Raw genomic sequence first — 24,348 nt, 5'->3', positions numbered from 1 at the left:
TCATTTAGACACAGAGCCGTGGCCTGCCCCCTGCCCCCTTTGTCTTCTCATTGGATAACTGATTTTTATTTACAGCAGCTGGAGCCAATGGTGCCATGCTGCTGTCTCAGCCAATGAGGAGGGGAGTCTGGGGCAGCTTAGGCTTCTTTCACACTATGGATTGTATGTCCGTTTTATAATATCCGTATTACACCTATTAACGGACGTTTATTAACGGATTTAATAACGGATACATACGGATAAATATTTTACCATTCTTCCTTTATTGAAAAAGGATAATGTTTATCCGTATATATCCGTATACATCCGTTATATCATTCCTTTCTAACGTCCGTTAATAAAAAACATTTCACCCTTTCTTGAAGTCCAGCTCCAGAAGTCGTATGGATATTCAGGGGAACTCCGCTGTCAATTTAAAACAAAAATGACGTGCGGTTCCCGGTAAATATCCATAACCAGACCCTTCAGGTCTGGTATGGATATTCAGGGGAACCCCGCCGTCAATTTAAAACAAAAATGACATGCGGTTCCCCCTAAATATCCATAACCAGACCCATTATCCGAGCACGTTGACCTGGCCGGCCGCAGAAAAGAGGGGGGGACAGAGTGCGGCCCCCCCTCTCTCCTGAACCGCACCAGGCCACATGCCCTCAACATGGGGAGGATGTCCCCATGTTGATGGGGACAAGGGTCTCATCCCCACAACCCTTGCCCGGTGGTTGTGGGGGTATGCGGGCGGGAGGTTTATCAGAATCTGGAAGACCCCTTTAACAAAGGGGACCCCCAGATCCTCACCCCCCCCCTGTGTGAAATGGTAATGGGGTACACTGTACCTCTACCATTTCACGAAGGAAGTAAAAAGTATTGTAAAAAAAACACACTGACACAAAAGAATAAAGTCCTTTATTAAAAAAAAAAAAAAAAAACTCCAGCGCTGAAAAATCCACTCGTTCCCGGCTTCCTGCGTTGTCCTGATCCAGCGACGGGTGCGGGTGATCTCCCGCGATGAGAAGATCCAGCGTCGGGTGATCTCCGCTCCGGCGATGTGAAGATCCATCCATCCGGCGCAGCAGCATCCCGGACCTCCTCTCACCGCTGGGCACAGCCCAGCGAATGAGCGGCTGAAGCTGTGACATTTCTTATATAGAGGAGGCAGAGCCACCCGTCACGTGACCCTGCCCCCTCTGACGTACCTCTGCTACGTCACTGGGGAAGACCAAGAAGAGGAAAGACTATTACGGATCTTTACGGAACATAAAAAAATCCCATAGACTTTAATGATATTTTATAAAGGACGTATAACTTCCGTTTTTTAACATTATCTGACGGATTTTAAAACGGATTATTAAAACGGATTTATTTTGTAGTGTGAAAAGGGCCTTAGACATTCCTACAACATTGCTGGCTCAAGAAGGGGCACAGGTAAGTATTAGGGGGGTTGAGGGGGGTTGTTGCACATAGAAAGCTTTTTATCTTAATGCATAGAATGCATTGAGATTAAAAACCTTCTGCCTTTACAATCCCTTTAAACATGATTGACCCCTGAGTTTCTGTTCTTTCAATTTTATTTATGCAACCTTTGTAATTATTTTATATGTAATAAAATCCCCTTTTTATACATATGTATATTGTTTATTACCAAGTACCGAGACAGTCCATCAATTCCAGGGGGAGGGAATGTTACAGGGTCAGCATTAGCCACTATTCCTTGTCCCTGTCCCCTATCCTTCTTTGTTTCTATACTAATCGGGATGATGGTACATATTAAGACTAGCTATTTTGTTTACATGAGGCCATACTCAACACATTTGCATGATTGAATAATTGAGTTAAACTGACCATCAATTGCCTTATGTATTAATCTAAGTGTACAATCTCTACTACTTTAGTAAATCAACCCAAATCAACCTAATTCATCAAGCTTCCTACCAGCAGGATTTGCAATAGAGATTTTATGTGAATTTTGAGTCCCGTCACTTGCAGTCCTAGATAGTTTTCACAACAGTTTTGTAAACCGTTGCAACAGATTTATCATGCCAGTTTTCCACCTAAAAATACACAAGCCATTGGGGAATGGATTGAAGCATATTTTAAAAGGGCACTGTGATACATCTGAGCAGTGGTACATTTATAAATAATCTACAATTGTATAGTAAATCTATCTGAAAGCTTTTGTTTTGCATTGCTTTGCCATATTAATAAATCTCCATTGATCTGCTTCTCTTTCAAAATAAAATAGGTCGGTTTTTATTTTATTACTAAAATAAATAATTTATCTGTTTACCAAAACAAACAGAGAAAGATGCATAATGTAAAATTTTACATAAATATTTTGTTCCTTACGTCTGGTTACCTTTAAGGGCTCTTTCACACGGAGCGGATCCGTAATTGATCCGCTCCGTTAGCCCGTTTGGCTCAGCGGGGATTCCTCCGTAAATCCCCGCTAAGCTGTCGGCGGACAGGGCGGTCCTCACACACTGTGCAGAGACCGCCCTGTCTCTCCTCCGCTCTCCCCTATGGGGAATCGGATGAATACGGACCGTGTGTGTCCGTATTCATCCGATCCGTTCTGCCGGACGGAAGAAAATAGGGTTTTCTTCCGTCCGCAAAAGCGGATCTTTGTGGACGCGGATGGTTGCGGACGTTAGCGGATGCATCATCCGCTAACGTCTGCAATCCCATAGGGCTTCATTACAAGTCCGTAAACGGACTTGTAATAAACGGACCGTTTGTCCGTACGTCTGAAAGGGCCCTTAGGCTGCATTCACACCTGAGCATTTTGTCGCCTGAAGCGTGAAGCTCCAAAACGCTAGAGGGGAAAAAATACATTATTCTCTATGGAGATGGTTCACATCTCCAATCCCAAACGCCTGACGCCGAACGCTTGAAGCTCAAACAAGTTCCGGACCCTTTTTTGTCACACGAATTGGGCGGATTTGGGCGTTTTAGAATGTTTGTACTCCCATAGAAAGTAATGGAAACGCTCGATTCAAGCATTTAGCGCGACAACAAGCGTTTCTACGGGCGTTTTGTCACTTTAATTAATAGAACATTTCACCCAGGCAGAAGATAAAAAAATCTACAAACATAGCAACAAGTGATGAAAAGATGATATTTTTTCCTATTGGCTAAAATAAAAAACTTTGAAGTACAAAAACGTCGGACGACGCTGTATGCAAACGCAAAAATAAGGTTGAATACGTGCGACAAAACGCCAGAAAAAAATAGCAAAAATGATACGCTCAGGTGTGAATGCAGCCTTAGGGTATGTTGTGGTTGCATTTTACCACTGCCACTGGTGTGCAATTACATCACATTGTTTACATTTTTATTAACTTTATAAAAAATTCACAAGACTACATTTAATTCATCTGTGCACCGTTGTGAATGTGTTATGATACAGTGTAGTGCATTGAAGCATACTGTCTGCATAAAAATTCAGCATGTCCTACTTTTTTTAGTACATACCACTGCAGCACAGTGGCATTATCTGAACTCATAGGACTCAATGCAAGTTGCCTTTTCTATGCGTTGGACAAGGTTGCCGGAGCAGCCCAATCTATATGATGTGATTTGGCCCTAAGAGGACTAACTCACACTCCTTCTTACCTTGCTGTCAAAGCCAATAATTATCAATTAAAAGATGTTCATACTATGGACAATGATGGACTATGGACCACCAGGACAATGATGCATCTGTACACATTTACCAAAAGTGTCATGCCTCCCTCAGTTGTTAAAATGTTACTAAACCCTGGACCCTGCATTCACTATATCTGGTCTCCCACGGTACACAAAACTTGGAAATGCAATTATTTTTAGTAAATATAAACTTCTAAATACCTTTTCTCATCATTAGTATATAGTAGTCTTATGACTTCTATAAGTGACTGGTTAAAACTTGTAGGAGGAGTTTTCATTATACTCTGACTGTCCTATGAGGCTACAGGACCCCTGACCCTCTGTTTGGATAGTGTTGATTGCCCCTGTACCTATCACATGCACCCTCCCAAGGTAAAAACAAATTCTCCAGTAATACACACCAAACCGAGCATGTGCAGAGTGCCCCCAAGGCTTTGTACTTTCAGCAGATGAATTGGGAGCAGCAGAAAAAGGGGAGAATCAGAGAAGACAGGATCAAACATCCTTTTTACACAATGCAGAGGATTCACCCCTTAGGTTCCACAACAAGTATAACAACCGTGCTTTACTGCATATACAGACTGATTTTTACTGTTATGGGTTTAGTAACACTTTAACCCCTGTTGTGCGAGGTTAATGGATCTGTGAGTCCAATAAAATTGACAATTGCTGCTTATAGAAGATAAATAAATACAGTGATACATATATAGATACATAGATGGATAGATAGACAGACAGATAGATAGATAGATAGATAGATAGATAGATAGATAGATAGATAGATAGATAGATAGATAGATAGATAGATAGATAGATGGATATATAGATGGATAGATAGATGGATAGATAGATAGATAGATAGATAGATAGATAGATAGATAGATAGATAGATAGTAATAGCCACCTTTTCTATATTTATTATGATTATGTTTCTTTAAGCCATCAGTGACGATTGTGGATGACTAATGAAGATGATAGAGATACTTGTTTTGGCAGCAAGAGTCTTCCAGTCTCAAACAAATGCAATGACCTTTTGTAGCTCTGCTTATTTAATAAGAAATAATCTTTACTTCATTTTGCTCTGTCTTATTTAACATCGAGAAGATTTAATATACAGAATTTGTCTTTTCCTGTCTGAAGTCTTAGCGAACCGGGTGCAGGAATGCCAGGCAAGAGCCAAAACCTCCCACTGATTACTGTGCTAGAAGATAGTTATTGCTTTGCTGCCTGAGGGAAGAGCAGTTCATAGAGAACGTGGAAGCCACCCTGTCGTGTTCTTGAAAAGTGATTTCATGTGCAGCGTTGAGCCTCAGAGGGTTGACTTCGCTAAAGATAGATTGAAGAAAGGGAAAGCAGCTGAAGCTGTTGATTGTTGGCTAAAGGCAATGATCTGCCATGCTAGCTGCATAATTTCAAATGAGGATGATTTGGTTCTTGTACGACACAAAATATATTTTTTGGAATGTGAACATTTTTAACAGTTTGTCCTTCCAGTGCTGTAAACAGCTGCTGTGTCTACTTATAATACTAAAGGCAATCATGTATTTTACTAATGAAATCTGTATTTACATTTGAAAATGTGGTAATTATGATTACAAAAATATGATCATTTGTGTTTACAAAATAAGACGAACATACTCTACATGCACTATTTTTTGTGAATTTGAATGTAGTTCAGAAAACATCAGTATCCAAATACACTAGTTATCCCCAGGCCTATTTTTGTATTTAAAGTGTCAAAGGTAGGAGCCAATCAAATTATTTTTTTAATATTTATGAGTGAAAGATTTGGGTTGGTTTCTGTAGGTGACACTGACAGTTTTTACTTCATACAGTGTTATGCATCACGTGATAGAGAGCGTCTAATTTTCACCTGAAAGGGAAGGTTTTTAGAGAGAATGTAGCATGTCAGGTCACCTGAGGCACACCGTTGAGGTCAGGAGTGCACCGCTAAGGTGGTAGACCCTAAGACTGACTGCTGCGGATGAAACTCTGGGTAGTTAAGGAAGGTAAGTCCACTGGAGCACCAACAGGGATCCCACAGGGAGCTAGAGCATAAGATTCCCCAGGGCGCGAAGTCTAAGAGCCAGCAGGTGTTCACCAGAGCCTCTAGTGGTGAGGATGGACTGGGCTGCAACTGGCTTCAGGCTGCGGCCCCCAGAGTCTCCCAACTCACGCTCACATTAGGCTACAGGAGGATAGAGAGGAAGCAGCAGACCAGGATAACAAGAGATAGTAAGGGGATAAGCCAAAGGTCGGGGTGACTAGCAGACAAGGATAAACAAAGAACACACCAAAGGTCAGGGTCACAAGCAGGCAGGGATAGTTGAGAACAAGCCAAGATCGGTAAAACACAGACAGGCGTAGAGCACACAGTACAATGTTGATTAGCATGGCTGGCTTGCAGTGCACAGGTTAATATAGAGTTCCCTGATAGGGCCTGGGGTGGAGCCATGCTTAGAGGAGAGATTACTTAAGCAGCCAGGTGAGAATAGCTTGCCTCTAAAGCAGGACACATGGAGGAGAGGTAAGCTGACAGACAAATATTACTGAAAAACCATGACATAGTACTTGCAATAAATGCCATATTTTTGGAAGAACTGACTGTCAACAACTCATGATCAATGCTAAAAGGCATGTAGAGGAATAGAAAAAAAAAGAGAAGTGCCATGTCAGTGCAGCAATAAAACACATTATTACAGGATTAAAAGCACTCACACAATCCAAGATAGTATGAGCTTGTATGGTGTGGGGATGGATGCTGCCACTCGCTCGTTCCTGCATTGGCCACCTGTGGTCCAAAACCGCTGGAGGAATTAGGGCATGGATGCCCTGTGTAACCAGGAAATACACTTTTGACCAGCATGCAATGCAGGATGGATGTGACATCACCGGAAGGAGTGGTGAAGACTGCTAGGCTACATGCTCAGAGCTTTCTGCTCCTTTTGGAGACCTCTAGAAGAATGGGCTTCCATAGCCTAATTATTCCAGCGTTTCTGGACCACAGGCGGCCCCTGAAGGATCGAGCGAGTGGCAGCATCCATCCCCACACCATAAAGTGCATACTATCTTGGATTGAGTGAGTGTTTTTAATCCTGTAATACATTCTATCTGTTTTATGCTGCACTGGGGTGGTGCTTCTCTTTTTTCTTCTATACCTCTGCAGAGTCAGTTCATCTCTGAATATAGCAGCCTCCAGTGTTCCAGCCTTACATCAATTATGCCCCTTTCACACGGAGCGGATCAGTAATGATCCGCCCCGTGAACCTCCTCTTGCTCAGCGGGGATCGCTCTGTTGATCCCCGCTGAGCTGGCGGATGACAGGGCGGTCCCCGCACACTGTGCAGGGACCGCCCTGTCTTTTCTCCGCTCTCCCCTATGGGGGGATCGGATGAACACGGACCGTCTGTCCGTGTTCATCCAATCCGATCCGCCAGACGGATGGAAAAGGAGGTTTTTCCTCCGTCACACTTTGGCGGATCGGAGCGGGTCGGATGTCAGCGGGCATGTCACCGCTGAGCAAGGAGCGCCCGTTCAGGTCCGCCTAAAAAACTGGCAGGCGGACCTGAACGAGCCGCCAGTGTGAAAGAGCCCTTATATACTTTGCATTTTTATTAACTATTTTATGTACTATTCCATGGACTTTAATGCATGCATGGACTGTTACAGCTCCCCTGAGTATATTTCCCCTAAACATGCCCAGTCCTACTGCTACCCCTGTTTTTATCTAGAACTTAACAAGTCCATCACATTTTCCCTTGGTGTGGTGCATAGATAATGATTGTATTAGTGTTTTTTACTATATTGTTCTCTCAGTATTTGTGTTTATCCCTTTCTGACATTGTCCATGCGCCAGATTTTTTACGTGCTAAAAGACATGCTCATTTTGTTATTTTCTTTTTAACTAAACAGTCTATTTAGCATATATAACATATAATAAGATTGGCATCAATAACACAATTATTGTAGTGTAGAGTGTTTGAAAAGCAACTGCTCAGAAATTACTAACTGCTGCAATCTAGGGTGGAGACATTTCCTAGAAATTGTCAACAATACTTTCCCAATAATTAGGCTTCTCAGAATATTTTTTTAAGCAGGAAAAGGATCTATGTGTAGATTTTATCAATTCTTTAGATCTCATAAGGTCTGTAAACATGTTCTTAGAAATTCAGCAGCTCTTTGTAATTCCACTGTCTGTCGGGAACTAAAAAGCATAAATTAAATACACTGATTTGAAATATTGAATTTAAAGTAGGCAGTAGAGTACTCAGCTAGCTGTTATGGTTGAAAATGACCCCCACTTATCTTACAATAAAATCAAACCTAGGTTGCTAACAATTTGTCTATGGTATTATTTTAATTCCTTTATTTTGACAATAACTATTTTATGTGGCATTACTTACTAAACTGATATCAACCACATTCAATTTAAGTGGATATGATTCTACCACTATTATTATGTGAAATTGAATTTTTTGTCTTTTTTGTTGTTTCAATAATTGAGTCATATTTGTATTTACTCTTTATCGTTTTCAACTACTTTACACAAACTCCTTCTAAAAAATGAAAGCCACAATTTATTCCCTTAAATGCTCCCTTTCATACAGAAGCACATTTGTGCAGTCATCTTCTAGTCATATAGAAGAAACTGTGCAACTGGCAGTGAGTAACAAAGATTTTATGTTGATATGAAAATAAGGTTGTGGTCAATGTCAGATGAAATGATTATAGGAAGGTCGATTTTCGACTGTCGCTACGTACTAAGCTGTATTTCTCTTGGTAGAATAGATGATTGTCTGGGTTATAAAAGAATCAAGTTACAACCCTTCGGCAATGTGATATATACCTTAACAACAACATGTTTCTGAATTCTGAAAGACCATTATTAGATTTGTGGTTTTCACCAAGTCTTCATACAGTAATAGAATGTGATCCCAGCACAAGTGACCTTGCTGTGCTTCACTTCAGGTGCAATTAATTTTGACTTCAAAAGGCTTGACATTGTTTCTTGGTGTAAAGCCAGTCGAGGAGTGCGGTGGTTTAGTGAATGAAAACATAAGATTTGAAAACATTCAGAGATCTGAAGTGGTGGTGTAAAATTAAGGTTATGGCTCAGCATTTGATATGACCTTGTGTAAATCTTAGCTATGAATCATGTTTCGAAGTCTTGTTATATTGCACCTGTGGCTGGTGAACCCGTATATAATGTAATATTATTAAAAAGAAAGTTGTCTGGTCATAATGGCTTGTTTATTTTATTTTTTTCATGTGCGAAAAATATCTCAATATAGTTAAAATATATTTTTAATGTACAAACTGCAAATAGCTGTTAGAGTCTTAAAAGGCAGACGTTTTGTCAAGGTGATTCCTTTTAAAGGCTATATGAATATAAAATATTTATACATAGCTGGTGACATGTTTGCTAGTGAAACTGCTTTTTTATTATATTATGTTTTACACTTATGGAAAGGAGCTTTTTATGATTTTCCCAATCTATATTGTTTTTGGAGTTTTTTGTTTTGGAGACCAACATTTTTTTTTATAAGAAAAACAATTTAAAAGAGAAGTATGGTATTTTTTTTTTGGGGGGGGGGGGGGAATCATACTTACTCACTGTCCCCCATCGACTGATAACCAATCGATAAAACCCTGGCAATAGCTCGATTGTCAGAGTTCCCTGAGCAGAGAGAAGGTGACTGTCAGTCACCCGCTCTCTGCTCTGCCCCCCCCCCACATGTTTACTGGAGCTTTGGGCTGTGGAGGGTGTGGGAGCAGCCAGCTCAGGTTCTTAGCGGCTTGCTGAGAGGCTGAGCCGGGTTCCGATCCAGGTGTGTGGGCAGACCCCGACCATATGGTCACGCTTTTTCCCGAGCCTGGACCAGCTCTGTGACAGCAGCCAACAGCGGGCTTCAGAACTAGCTGCACTCCCATGATCCACAGTAGAAGTACAGCCAAACAAGCTGTACTTCTCCTTTAAACATAGTAAACATTTACTTAGAAAGAAAGAAATATTGAGTTTTTCAAAAAGTAAATTAACAGTTTCCATACAAGAAACTAGCAATTGTGAAGGCATGCAGGAGTAGAAATGAATTGATTGGTTTAGCCCTGTAACCACACAGTAAGTGCTCTTTTCGTGCAAGGTTAAGTATCAGCATTGTCATAATATTCCTACAATGTGCACAAAAAACTGATTCCATTATGGAAAAATCTGTCCACCCAAAATAGATTTCAGTTTTGTTAGATGCTGGAAGATTGCACTACAGTACTTTACTTTAACCACTTAAGGACCAGCGCACAATGATATACGTTGGCACAATGGCACGGCTGGTCAGATGGACGTACCTGTACGTCCCCTTTAAGATGCGGCATTGTGGAAGCTCTGTGAGTCCAACCGTGTGTCCCGCGGACTCGATGTCCGCGGGGATACCCACGATCGTCTCACAGAGAGAAAGACCAGGGAAATGCTGATGTAAACAAGCATTTTCCTATTCTTCCTAGTGACAGGACACTGATCACAACTCCATGTAATCGGGAGCGGTGATCAGTGTCGTGTCACACATAGCCCATCCCCCCTACACCCCTTCAGCGCCACCTACTAGTTAACCCCTTCACTGCCAAGTAATTTTTACAGTAATCAGTGCATTTTTATAGCACTGTTCGCTGTATCAATGACAATGGTCCCAAAAATGGCGTCAAAAGTGTCAGATGTGTCCGCTATAATTTTTTCAGTCACGATAAAAATTGCTATCACCGCCATTACTAGTAAAAAAATAAATTATTACTAAAAATGCCATAAAACTATCCCCTATATTGTAGACTTTATAACTTTTGCACAAACCAATCAATAAACGCTTATTGCGTGTTTCCTTTACAAAAAACATATAGAAGAATACATTTCGGCCTAAACTGAGGAAAAAAAACTTTTTTGAATATATTTTTTGGGGATATTATAGCAAAAAGTTAAAAATATTGAATTTTTTCAAAATTGTCGCTCTATTTTTGTTTATAGCGCAAAAAATTAAAACCGCAGAGGTGATTAAATACCACCAAAAGAAAGCTCTATTTTTGGGAAAAAAAGGACATCAATTTTGTTTGGGAGCCACGTCGCACAATCGCGCAATTTTCAGTTAAAGCGACGCAGTGCCTAATCGCAAAAAGTGCTCTGGTCTTTGGCCAGCCAAATGGTCCGGGGCTTAAGTGGTTAATTTGAACCTTTAACTGAAATTATATACACATATTTATTTATGTGTAATGTTTTTGGTGTTAGAAAATGGTGTTTACCTGGGAATATTGCATAGCCAAATTGTTTAGTTGCCAAAACGATAATATACTGTACCGTATTTATCTGCGTATAACAGGCACTTTTTTCCCCTTAAAATCAGGGGGAAATCGTGGGTGCGTGTTATACGCCGATCCCTGCTGTCTGAGGGAAGAGGAGTGAGCGCTGCTGAATTACATAGAGCCGCGATCTCCTGTGTACCCGGCGCTCCGTCACGCACAGCCACGCCTCCTGGCCCCCCCATTGGGCCACTGTTCTGTCTATCATATGAGCAGGGCCAGGAGGCGTGGCTGTGAGTGACGGAGTGCCGGGTACAAAGGAGATCACGGCTCTATGTAAATTCAGCAGTCATCACAGCCCTGTGACGCCGCCTACATGATCCCCCATTCAGCTGGGACATGGAGAGCTGTAGGAGAACACATTCTACACATTCTACACCTGAACAGCATATGTATGTGGTAATATAGGGACATTGCTCTGCTTTATGCTTGCCACTTGATCTATTACACTGAACTGTTAAACATTCTTATTTTGCATGTTTATTCGACTTGTTATTTATAGTACATCTTGTCACTATCAGCATTATAGGGAAAATTGTCCATTATGAACATACCCTGCATAGAGCCTACATGAATGACTCTGTAGATCATACTGCAGGAGCAATATCGTACTAGTGATGCTGGTTTGTTTACAGAAAAAGTATGACTAAGGATGAGCAACCTGTCAGCAACAAGTGATCCATTTACTTCCGTATATTTTCCACTTTTTTCTTCAGCCCGTTTTGATGATCAGCACCAGGTGCAGCAATACATTAATAACGATCTGCAGTATCCATCAATGAACTGGACTATGCAAGTGTCTGATTCCCAGGTTCTTTATAGTAGATGCACTATGGACACTTGGGCAGAACATGCTAATTCCACATTGCAGATGGGCACTGAACAGGCTGCATTGTTGGTCAATTTATAGGCTGGGGATGGGCACTAAGCAGGGTGCATTGATGAGCTGTGACCCTAATTTTGCTTTAAAGTTCTTTATTTAAAATGTAATTTTTTTCCCCTAAACGTCTCTCCTAAAATTGGTGTGCGTTTTATAGGCCGATAAATACGGTACTTAGTTTTAGCGTGAAAATTGCATTTTTTTCCCTAGAGAATTAGTTAAGACTCCCAGAAAGATTATAGCAGTTTGTTATATTTTCGGAACACACGCAGGTTAACTAATCTGAATTCAGAGCTGAAACTAACCTCTGTGGCTATTAAAAGGTTCAAAACCCTAGAAGGTTCCTTAGTTTATATTAAATTATGCACAAATCCTAGAAAAATTGAGGTTGAGATTCCATCTGGTAAAGGGTGGATTATTTATTTATTACAGGTACTTATATTTTATATTATACACAGCGTTTTGTTTATATATATTACACATTTATGTCAGTCATGTCTTTTGTGTGTGAGAGGAAACTGGAGTATCCAAAGGAAACCCATGCAGGCACAGGGAGAACAGTCAAACTCCAGGCTGGTAGTGCTGTGGTTGGGATTCAAAGCCACGACCCTAGTGCTGCCAGGCGGAAGTGCTAACCACTTGGCCACTGTGGTCTAAAAAACAGACAGCTTTGGTGCCGTCATCAATTCTATTGAGTTTAAGGATTGCAATATTTATAAAGAAGCCACACTGAAACATCACATTTAAATTGTCTGTATTGGCATAGCCAACCCAGTTAGACACTAATTATGTGCAAGTGAATTCTCAATTGTGAAGTGACAGGCAAGTACTCAGTAAATACCAATTGTGCAGATTAAAGTAATATTTCATTTTTGTGTTTAAAATAATAAACATGTTACACTTACCTGCTCTCTGCAATAGTTTTGCACAGAGCAGCCCTGATCATCCTCTTTTCAGGTCCCCTGCTCGCCGCCACTACTAGTAAAAAAAAAATATTAATAAATATGCCATAAAACTATCCCCTATTTTGTAGACGCTATAACTTTTGCGCAAACCAATCAATAAACGCGTATTGCATTTTTTTTTACCAAAAATATGTAGAAGAATACGTATCGGCCTAAACTGAGGAAAAACATTTTTTTATATATATATTTTTTGGGGATATTTATTATAGCAAAAAGTTAAAAATTGCCGCTCTATTTTTGTTTATAGCACAACAAATAAAAACCGCAGAGGTGATCAAATACCACCAAAAGAAAGCTCTATTTGTGAGGAAAAAAGGACGTCAATTTTGTTTGGGAGCCACGTCGCACGACCACACAATTGTCAGTTAAAGCAACGCAGTGCCGAATCGCAAAAAGGGGCCTGGTCCTTTAGCAACAAAATGGTCCGGGGCTTAAGTGGTTAAACTTCCTAAGATAACACAAGGTACAGGACAATGTCTGACATTATGAAAAAGATATAACAAAACAAGTTAAATGGTATAAATAACAGAACGAAAGGTTGCAAATAAGAGAAGTTCATTGTCTGAGTTTACATATACTTTAAGCTCTGCACACTTGTGTAGACACAAGGGGCCAGATTCTCGTACAGCGGCGTATCTTTGCGGCGGCGTAACATATTCGATTTATGTTACGCCTCCGCAACTTAGACGGGCAAGTGCAGTATTCTCAAAGCACTTGCTCCGTAAGTTGCGGCGGCGTAGCGTAAATCGGCCGGCGTAAGCCCGCCTAATTCAAATGTGGGACAGGGAGGCAGGTTTTATGTTAATGTTCTATGACCCGACGTGATTGACGTTTTTCACGAATGGCGCATGCGCTGTCCGTGGAAATCTCCCAGTGTGCATTGCTCCTAATACGCCGCAAGGACGTATTGGTTTTGACGTGAACGTAAATTACGTCCAGCCCCATTCACGGACAAATTACGCAAATGACGTAAAATTTTCAAATTTAGTCGCGGGAACGACGGCCATACTTAACATTTGTACGCCGCACTTACGCCACCATATAGCAGGGGTAACTTTATGCCGGGAAAAGCCTAACGTAAATGGCGTAACTGTATTGCGTCGGCCGGGCGTACGTTCGTGAATTTGCGTATCTAGCTGATTTACATATTTTGACGTGTAAATCAGCGTACATGCCCCTAGCGGCCAGCGTAAATATGCAGTTACGATCCGACGGCGTAAGAGACTTACGCCTGTCGGATCTAAGGGAAATCTATGCATAACTGATTCTAAGAATCAGGCGCATAGATACAACGGCGCAACTCAGACATACGCCGGCGTATCTGGAGATACGCCGTCGTATCTCTTCTGAGAATCTGGCCCAAGGTACTTACATTATTACATAACCTTACCTTCATAACAATCACTGACTTCTTTTCCTCAAAAAACAACAAAGGGAAGAGGGCATTAGATGAGTTAAACAAGCGTTGGCCTAACTTTATTGTGATATAGCACTACAGGCTAAAGTAAAGATTAAAAGAATGTACATTTTGCAACATACATTGTCCATTCTATTCATTTTTCACTATTAATAAATGTATATTAATTCTGGGAAATGTCACAAGCAAACTAAACTGTTAGTTTTCACATTCCCATAGGCCTGCATTTCCCAACAGGTAGTGTAAACCTCAGTATTAATGTTACATATCTTGAGGCTGTGGGGCAGGTGCTTGTGATAGCATGTTATTAAACAGTTGTTCTTTTTTCACATAATTTACCAGTGGCACCTCCATGACTGTGCAGCCTGCAGGAAAAGCCTTGTAAAAAAAAGGTGACCTACATTGTCTGATGTGATCAAGGGAGCCAGTAAAAGAAACAGTTCTTTGAGACTATCCTGCTTATCTTGTTGGCAACATGTCATTGATTTTTTTTTCTCTTTTTATTGTCAATTCAAATGTATGTCTAATGGAATCACAGGAAGCGTTTTCAATCTAAATAAAATGTACTGTGAATGGAAATTACAGTAGCTCAGATGACATGCTGCATCACATTAAAAGATCTGTAGTTTCCCTGTTCTTGGGAACCACATAGCACTGTTATTATGTGGGTGTATATTGTACATAGGGTGACAATACTTCAATAAGCTTGAAGCTTTTGCAGTCATGATGGGGTTCTTTGCTTTGTGCACTTTGAAAATCCAATTATGTGCAAGAGATGAAAAAAAGATACATGGTTTGCTTATGATTTGATGATTGATGTGAATACAGTTAATATTGTACCTATCCACAAGAAGTGCAGAAGGTAGAAGCTGGCAATTACAGGGCAGTGAGTTTAACATCAGTTGTAGTCAAGTTAATGGGATCACTCCTGAAAATAAGGATCATTGGTCACTTAAAAATTCATAATTTGCTGAACCCAAAACAACATGGCTTTACTGGGGGCAGATCTTGTCAGACTAATCTGTTTAAATTGTTTGACTATTTTGTAGTTGACTAAAGGATAGATAGCAGAGTGTGGTTGTAAATGGTGTTCACTCGAATCAGACAGAGGCCAGACAGACAGAGGCCAGTTACTTGTGATGTACCACAAGGCTCTCTACTAGGTCCTGCTCTATGTAAGTGATATAACTAAAGGTTTATTGGGCAAGGTATGTCTTTTTTGCTGATGACACAAAGGTGTGTAATAGGGTTGATATCCCTGGAGGGGAAACTGCAGTTCAATGTTTCTAAATGTAAAATAATGCAGGGAAAAATAGAGTATGGCCTTGGGGGTACAGTGTTAGCCAGCACTACAGAGGAAAACGTTTTGGGGGTACTTATTTTAGATGATGGCAAAGTGAGCAAACAGTGTGACCAAAAAGTGGGAAAAGTGAATAGAATTCTAGGATGCATGAATGAATGAATGAATGAATGAATGACTTGTATAGTGCTACTCATGCGAACTGAGTAGGATCACCAGCAGGAGGAAGGAGGTTCTGATTCCCCTATATAGATCTTTAGTTAGAATACTCATTCATTTAGAATACTGTGAGCAATTCTAAAGACCTCACTTACAGAAAGATATTGATAAAATAAAACAAGTCCAGAGAGACCAGTAACAAAACCGGTGAAGGGTTTGAGGGATAAAACATGTTGAGAGCGACTTCAGAAACGTAATATATACAGTCTGGAGGATAGAAGGGAAAGGGGAGACGTGATTGAAACATTTAAATACATCAAGGAGGTGAATAAGATTCAGGAGGGCAGTTTTTTCAATATGAAACCAAAATCAAAAACACAGGGACATCAAACTAACTGGAGGAAAATTCAAAACGAATCTTAGAAAGTACTATTTTAATGAAAGGGTAGTTGATGCTTTAAACTACCAGCAGAAGTAGTGAGAGTCAACAGACAAACATAAATCTATACTCAGAGAAAAAAGTTAACAAAGAGAAAAAAAATGGGCAGATTCGATGGACTACTAGGTCTTTTTCTGCCATGACTTTTCTATGTTTCTATCTTATTAATTAAATATGTGAACAATGCTTCGATAAGTGAATAGTTGTTTCTGTTGGTCTATGATTCCTGACATGCTTGCTCTTAAGACAACCCATGTGCATAAAGTCACCAATCATACTTACTCACTCTACCCACCTACTCAAGTACTTCAAGCCCATCACTTTAAATACAAGCCTTCATTTTTCAGCTTGTAGTAGAAACTAATTTTGCTATTTATGTATTTTGACTGGAATTGTTGGCAATGTTCCATCATAGTCAAGAATAAAGTGGAGCTCGACTCCATATTTTCTTAGTTTTTTGAAGGATTGAAAGATTATTTTTTTTTTTTTTGCTGTATGTCCCTCATTAAGAATGTTTTGCCTTACTTACTGTGTAAGTGAAAATGTTTTATCTATGAGAGGAAGTGGGGGGATAATCAACAAGAGTAACGTAAACTGTCATAAATAGGCTGGAAGAGGTTTTAGCCTTCCCTCACTGTACCAAAAATAAGTGATTTTCCTGCTGTGTTGTCATTGTTAGAGAAATTTCTACTTGCATCCTATTGTCAGAAAATGAGAAATAACCTTCCTAACGTAGCCAAAGATAGCAAAAAAAAAAAGCCTGATAGAGGTTACAACCCCATTCTATCTAGAACTAAAAGGTTTTGACTGGAGTTACTACAATACCAAATGAGGTATTGACCAAGGTGTCCAGTATTGCAATGTGAACAATCTTTGGAATGTTAAGGTCTGTATGAGTTTTGCAACATTCCATTGTGGAACAAAATTTAATCTGCATCATCACATGAATGCAGGGATATGATAATAGGAATATGTACTTTATATTAACATATAGGATATATCAATGCTTTATTGTTTTGTTTTTTTTTTTACTATATGCGCATTCCATAGGGCAATTTGGACAGAAATAACAGATAAATCTTCCTCATAAGGAATATTTGTAGTATTTCAAGTTTGTATAATATGACGTTTTATTGTGTTTGTTTATTTAATTATTTAAAAGTATTCTGCAATCAAAATTGAAAAATTGCCCACTGGGACTACAGATTGTCAGCCATGGCTTTTGGTATTAATTTGGCTAGTGCTGTAATGTTCAGGGTCATCTATCTGTTTAATTTTTTTTGCTGTGAATAGTAATTTGTGGATAATTATAACCTGGTATTGAAGGATCTTTTTTTGTTTCTGATTTTGTAAAGGGATGGGATAGTCCAACCCTGCCCATGTAGTTCTCTGCTCCTTGGAGGGTCAGGAGGCAGAACCATAATGTTAATGATGTTACATCCTTATTACCTTCTCCTACCCACATTCATATTCAGCCTGTTTCCTGAGTGCTTTCAGTCCAGGTACCTACTAGTTTTCCTCCGTTAGTCTATCAGTACCCTCATAATTCAAATACCCACTTCTCCTGGCTAAAAACCTCTCCTGGCTACTACTGCTATTAGTCGGAAGGCCAGCTGACACCTTCCTGGATAGTATCAGTAAATTCCTTTTCTTATTTTGCGCCTGAGGTTGCTATATAAAAAATACCTGTGCAGTAAGAAATATATGGACTGTCAATGCCACCCTCCACTTAAAAATGTTAGTTACCCATCCAAGTGCAAGCATGCAGATCAGGAAAGTAAGTGTAAGGTCGGACTCTTAATTGTCATACTACACTTCAAAACATGCAGTGGGGGCTTGTGTAGGCTCCAACTTTTTGCAAACCTGGTGGTCTAAAGAGTCTCTGTCATTTAAATACAGTAATGCAAAAAAAATGTTTTCAATGTATGCACTTATTGACTCAATACTATCATGGACAGCCTCACTAGCTACCAGGAATGTGCAAGAGTCAAGAAGGAACTACCAAGCTTCAAACACTGTTAGAAAGGGCTGGAGCTTTTCCCGTCATAACAACCTGGTATTTGAATATGATAGGAAGGTTTAAGATGGTGCTACAGAACTTTTCAGGCACCTCTATTTTTTTAAATCGCATAACTTTTCGGTCATGTTCAGGGATCCAATTAGGAACAGTGATGATGAATATCTAGCTAACAGACATGCATGCCTTTTGGTGCCTCCTTTAACACCTACAGCTTGCACACATATTTTAACATTTTTTATGTGACTGGTTCACTTTAAGAGCTAAATGCAATATATACATATACAGTACTGTGCAAAAGTTTTGGACAGGGTGTAGAGAAATGCTGTAAAGTAAGTACGCTTTCAAAAATATATATTTTGATTGTTTATTGTTATCAATTTGCAAAATGCAAGGTGAATGAACATGAGAAAAATCAAATCAAATAAATATTTAGTGTGACTACCCTTTGGCTTCAAACCATCATTAATTCTTACACTTGCTAATTTTGTACACTTTCACAAATTGAAGGATTTTGTAAGATCGGAGTCAGGTGTATGATTAACTAATTATACCAAGCAGGTGCTAATGATAATTAATGTCATATGTAGGTTGAAACATGGTCATTAACTAAAACAGAAATAGCTGTATAGGAGGCTTATAACTGGGTGAAAACCAGCCAAACTCTGCCACTAAGGTGAGGTTGTGGAAGACAGATTCATGTCACAGGTCATACACCACAGCAAGGCTGAACAGAGCAACAAGAAACAATGTAGTTATACTGTATCGGCGAGATTTCTCCCTGCCAAAGATTTCAAAGCAGACTGGGGTTTTAGGATGTGCTGTTAAAGCTCTTTTGAGGAAGCACAAAGAAACAGGCAACACTGATGACCATAGACGCAGTGGTCAGTCAAGTAAACTTAATGAAGCAGATAAAAGACACATCAAGCTTACTTTCCTTCCCTGGGATCAGATGTTATCCAGCAGTGCCATCAGCACAGAACTGTCAGAAACCAGTGGGACACAAGTACACCCATGTACTGTTTGGATAAGTCTAGCCAGAAGTGGTCTTCATGGAAGAATTGCAGCCAAAAAGCCATACCTCCAACATGGAAACAAGGTTAAGTGACTCAACTATAACCGAAAACATCGGAATTGGGGTGCAGAAAAGAGGCAGCAGGTGCTTGGACTGATGAGTCAAATTTTGAAATATTTGGCTGTAGCAGGAGGCAGTTTTTCGCCAAAGGGCTGGGGAGTGGTGCAATAATCCATGTCTGCAGGCAACAGTGGAGGTTCCTTACAAGTTTGGGTCTGCATTTCTGCAAATGGAGTTGGAGATTTGGATAAATGGTGTCCTCAATTCTGAGAAATACAGGCAGATAGTTATCCATCATGCCATACCATCAGGGAGGCATGTGATTAGCCCATAATTTATTCTGCAGTGAGACAATGATTCCAAACATACAGACAATATCATTAAGAACTGTCTTTGGTGTAAAGAAGAACAAGGAGCCTTGGAAATTATGGCTTGGCCCATACAGAGCCCTGATTTCAACATCGAGACTGGCTGGGATTACATAAAGAGTCAGAAGTATTTGAGGCAGCCTACATCCACAAAAGATCTGTGGTTAATTCTCCAAGGTATTTGGAACAACCTACCTGCCGAGTTCCTTCAAAAACTGTGTGCAAGTGTACGTAGAAGAATCAATGCTGTTTTGAAGGAAAAAATGGTCTCACCAAATATGGATTTGATTTGGATTTCGCTAATCTAGTTTCTTTAAACTAGTAAGACTAGTAACACTCCTTTTTCTGAAAGAATTCTTAAAGTATAACTAAAGGCAAAACATTGCTTGAATTGCACAGTGGGTATGTCTAGAGGGCATATATTTAGCATAGGTGTTGTGGGGTCTAAGGTGATGGTTTTGTTTAAGTATAACAAAAGGAAGAGTGGAGAGGGATTAAAACACCTGTCATATTTTATTTTTGTCTGTACCCCACGTTAGGGAGATTCACCTTCTCCATTTGTCCTGTTTACTATTGTCGTTGAAATAGAAAGTAAAAGAAAATCCTGAATTTTGGGTTGTCCTCAGAAAAGTAATAGAGGGGAAATTATCCAATAGGGACATAGCTCTAGTGACCTGGGGACTGCAAAGGAATTATCCTAATTTACTGATGTCCTCTCACTTTCTGTTTGGCTATGGGATAGGAAGTAAAGGGAAATCTCTGCAATAGGCCACAGATGGTGAAAAATATATCTGACAGGGGTTATAACCTTCCCTTACTCTGTCCAAAATAAAAAAATAAAGTTTTGCATATAATTACAGCATTTTTCACACCTGCCCAAACACAGTACGTAGTGCATATTGGGAAAAAAAATAATATCAATGTTGCAAAAAGGTAATTATTTTCTCAAAAGTATTTAGGTACTTAATTTTAAAAAGCATTTTTACTGAAACGTGTGTAGGTTTAGATAAACATTACCACTTCTGGTATGTTAGTTTTTGTGAATCCTGAATTACATATATCTTGTCTAGATAAGTAGAAATTGTATGTATTTCTCCTTTTATGTGAGATAACTACGGTATCATACATGACCTTTATCTATATACTGAATACACAGAGTTTTGAGTGAAAATATATCTAAACACTTCCGAAGACTGTAATAGATTGTGGCATTGCTTGCAAAAAGGTGTTAGTGTCTTCTACCATTACTTACACAATTTGAAGACTTGGCTTTCAAATGTGGAATTTTCTCTTTTTAGCAACATTAGGTGCCATTGTGTTCCAGCGCCAACAGCACTTCAACCTTTCCAATGGCACAGCATCTGGTGGTGAGTACATTTTTGGGGGAGCTCCTTAGCCAACATTTAAAAATGTTGATGTGTGTTAGTCTCAGAAGGATCATTGGATATAACTTTTAGTAAAACAATAGTTTTGTTTAACATTAACACTATTTAAAATGATCCTGTGGCCATAGTAACACTAAAAAGTAATTCAGTTACAAGCATGGGGTTACCCTTAGCAATGTGAACAGGAATTAAGTTGTAAAACTGCTGAACACTAAAATATTTTTCCATACTCTTTGTGCTGACAACCCCTAAACAGTAATTTCTCTATCTAACCTCAGTTGGCCCGGACCAGGTTATATGTGAATTATGTGTACAAAGTCTGTGGATATGCAAATTAGATTTTGTTTTTTAACAAAAGAAAATACACAAAATATTTTGAAATTTAAATGCATGTCCAATGTTTTAGATAAGACAAGGAAGGGTTAAATCAGTTTTAGTTTTAGCTTTAGTTTTAGTCTACCAGTTTATTGTGCTGTTTGGGACATCTGCTTTTACTTCCTGTCTGGAAGGTGCAACAGAAAGTGACATGAAATCTCTCCAAAGTTAGGGGAATTCCCATTTTGGACAGTTGTTACAGGAACAGGTATTCTCATTGGAAGATTACACCTCACTTCTTGTTCTGGTGTACAATTTTGGGTTTCCCATCACTTACTATCCCAGGGACATGGTCAACAGGGCATATAGGGAGGGTGATTCTACTTAGCTGGGTCACTGACAGCAATAAGAACGTAACATCCTTTATCTAAAACTAAAACAAACATTTTGACTTTAAATATTGCCAGCCTACTACACAGACATTATAATGTTTTATATAATTATCAAAGACTCTTGGAAGGGAGTCGGCTGTCTTAGAATTAGGAGTGGTAACTATAGTTGTGCTTATCCATATGAGGTATCTTAAAAAGATTTCAGTTTCTTCAAACAGTCCCACTACTAACTGAGCTTGTGCATTTCTGGGGGTTGATAGTATATAGTTGTTCATATGAGTATGATGCCATCAATGATTTATTCCTTGCTAGATAAATGAAATGGTCAGCGCCCTTTTGCATGACAGAGTGTGATCTTTTTTTTCAGGAATCATTCTTGGCACATACACTTTCCTAACATCTTATAATTCTATGAATCTGTCACAATTCTTCTTAATGCCTGAACATTGTACACAAATTGCCACTGTAGGACACAAGTAGTATGTTTTTTTTTTTTTATTCCCATTTATACCGCATCTGTTCCCTGTCACTTCTAAGGCCCCATACACACGAGAGGATTTATCCGCAGATACGGTCCAGCGGACCGTTTCCACGGATAAATCCTCTCAAAGATATCCGTTGATTTCGATGGGATGGAGTGTACACACCATCCCATTGAAATCCGCGCGGAAATCCTCTGCCGATGACGTGTCGCGCCGTCGCCGCGATTATGACGCGGCGACGGGCGCGACGCTGTCATATAAGGAATTCCACGCATGCGTCAAATCATTACGACGCGTGCGGGGAATCCCTTTGGACGAATGGATCCGGTAAGTCTGTACAGACGAGCGGATCCATCCGTTGGAATGGATTCCAGCAGATGGATATGTTGTGCAGCACAACAAATATTCGATCTGCTGGAATCCATCCCAGAGGAGATTTCTCCGCGGAAACAGATCCGCTGGCGTGTACACACCATAGGATCTATCCGCAGAAACCCATTTGCTGGGATTTATCTGCGGATAGATTCTATCGTGTGTACGGGGCCTTAGAGTGAGAACTGAGCATCAGTTCTCAGTCTTCACTGAGCAGAGAGCCGGTAAACGTCAATCATCATTCTCTGCTCTGCCCTCCAGCGCTCACTGGAGCGACGAGCTGTGCATGGGTCGGGACTCGGGAGTATCTGGCTCAGTCTCCCAGTGGCTCACTAAGAGGCTGAGACAGCTACCAGTCCAGACATTTGGGTGTATCCCGACTTTAACATCAGGGGTGATCCAGAGCCTGGACTGGCTGAAAATGGGTCCAAGGCATACAGAACTAATGCACTCCTGTGATACCAGGAGAAGTAGGGATCGGACCAGAGCCTGGACCGACTGAAAATGGATCACAGGAGTCCAGAACTAACTGCACTTCTGTGATCCCCAGGAAAAGTAGGGCCAACATAGCTTTGGCAATACTTCTCCTATAACAGCATTTGTAAGCAAATTTCCTTGATGTACATCGACCATTACATTGTCATCGAATGAGTATTGCAGAAGTTTACAGCCAGAAAATCTAGGGCAAGATGCTTAGAGTGTATGTAACTCCAAGAACAAAAATGTAATACATTGCAGCTTATCAGCCCTCAGAGTTGATGACTGTATTGTTTCCCTTTATGTTCACTTTGTGATCCTGCCAGTAACATACTTCCTGCTTTAGTGTTGCAACGGTCACCCACCATTCTGTGTCTATAGAAGAACAGAGTTGTCAACATAGGACCGGACTACAGAACACACTCTCCCCATTCGTGTTCTTTATATGATAGATAGGAAGCGTTGTGTTTTTATAGAGTACAGTTGATAATATTTTTCTGCACTTATTAAACAGATAGAATAAATCTTTTTCAACAACATATTTACTGGACCAAAAAAGAGCCCCCCGCCTAACCACACAATGTCTTGGCAGGAGGCATTCCAATATGTTGATGCACATTTCTTTCTTGCAACCCATGTTTGCTGGAAAGAAATTTGCATAGTCTATGGCCTGCCTAACAGTAATGCTGAGCATGATGGTATGTATCACGTAAAGAAAACAATTGACTCCCTTCAAATAAAGTATTGGGTGGTGATTCTCACTCTGCTGGGCATTTTGTTATCTTGCTTAACCAACCGGTATTCCAACACTTTATCACTTGACTGGATTAACTTGATACTGTGTAGAGTACCCACCCATTCACACCTCTTCAAAGTTGTTTTTATTGTGCAAATTGCATTTATGTCTACAGGCTAAGAGCAACTGGATTATTTTTCTTTTATCTTGTCAATCATTTGGATCAGATCCACCCATTTATTGTATTTGGTAATCCTTAGAAAACACTGCCCATTTTATAAGTTTCCTTAGACTATTGTTTGATCTACTTCCTTGCTGTATTACCATTTCCCAGAATGATAACACCCTATAATTGTTGTGATAAAAATATGGTATTATTTAATAAAAAGTTTGGGCTAGGCTTATGAATCTCATAAGGCTAGAATAAAACAGACAAAACGGTATTATTATTTTTTTTTTACCAAAGTTAATATTAACGTTAATATGAATTCACCTTTATATACAATCAAGTTCTTTGTATATACAAAAGATAATTTTTTATAGCTACACTTTTAGTGCATTTATTGCAAATATCATTGTCCAGGAAAAA

The 24,348-nt window shown here is 39.8% G+C and overlaps 1 protein-coding gene across 3 annotated transcripts in view; it reads left to right on the top strand.

Moving 5' to 3' along the window:
• Positions 1-24,348, top strand: part of SFMBT2 (Scm like with four mbt domains 2) — a 287,202-nt gene that overhangs the window by 140,928 nt on the left and 121,926 nt on the right. For 2 of the 3 annotated variants that reach the window (XM_040343342.1, XM_040343341.1), the window contains exon 5: positions 20,899-20,967. The exons of the other annotated variant lie outside the window; for it this stretch is intronic. In XM_040343342.1, coding sequence (XP_040199276.1) covers positions 20,899-20,967 — 69 coding nt within the window. The remainder of the gene's footprint in view (positions 1-20,898; positions 20,968-24,348) is intronic. 3 annotated transcript variants of the gene reach the window in all.

The sequence above is a fragment of the Rana temporaria genome, chromosome 3 (assembly GCF_905171775.1).
Source record: "Rana temporaria chromosome 3, aRanTem1.1, whole genome shotgun sequence".
NCBI classification, from domain to species: domain Eukaryota; kingdom Metazoa; phylum Chordata; class Amphibia; order Anura; family Ranidae; genus Rana; species Rana temporaria.
This window is presented reverse-complemented; position numbering and strand designations above follow the sequence as displayed.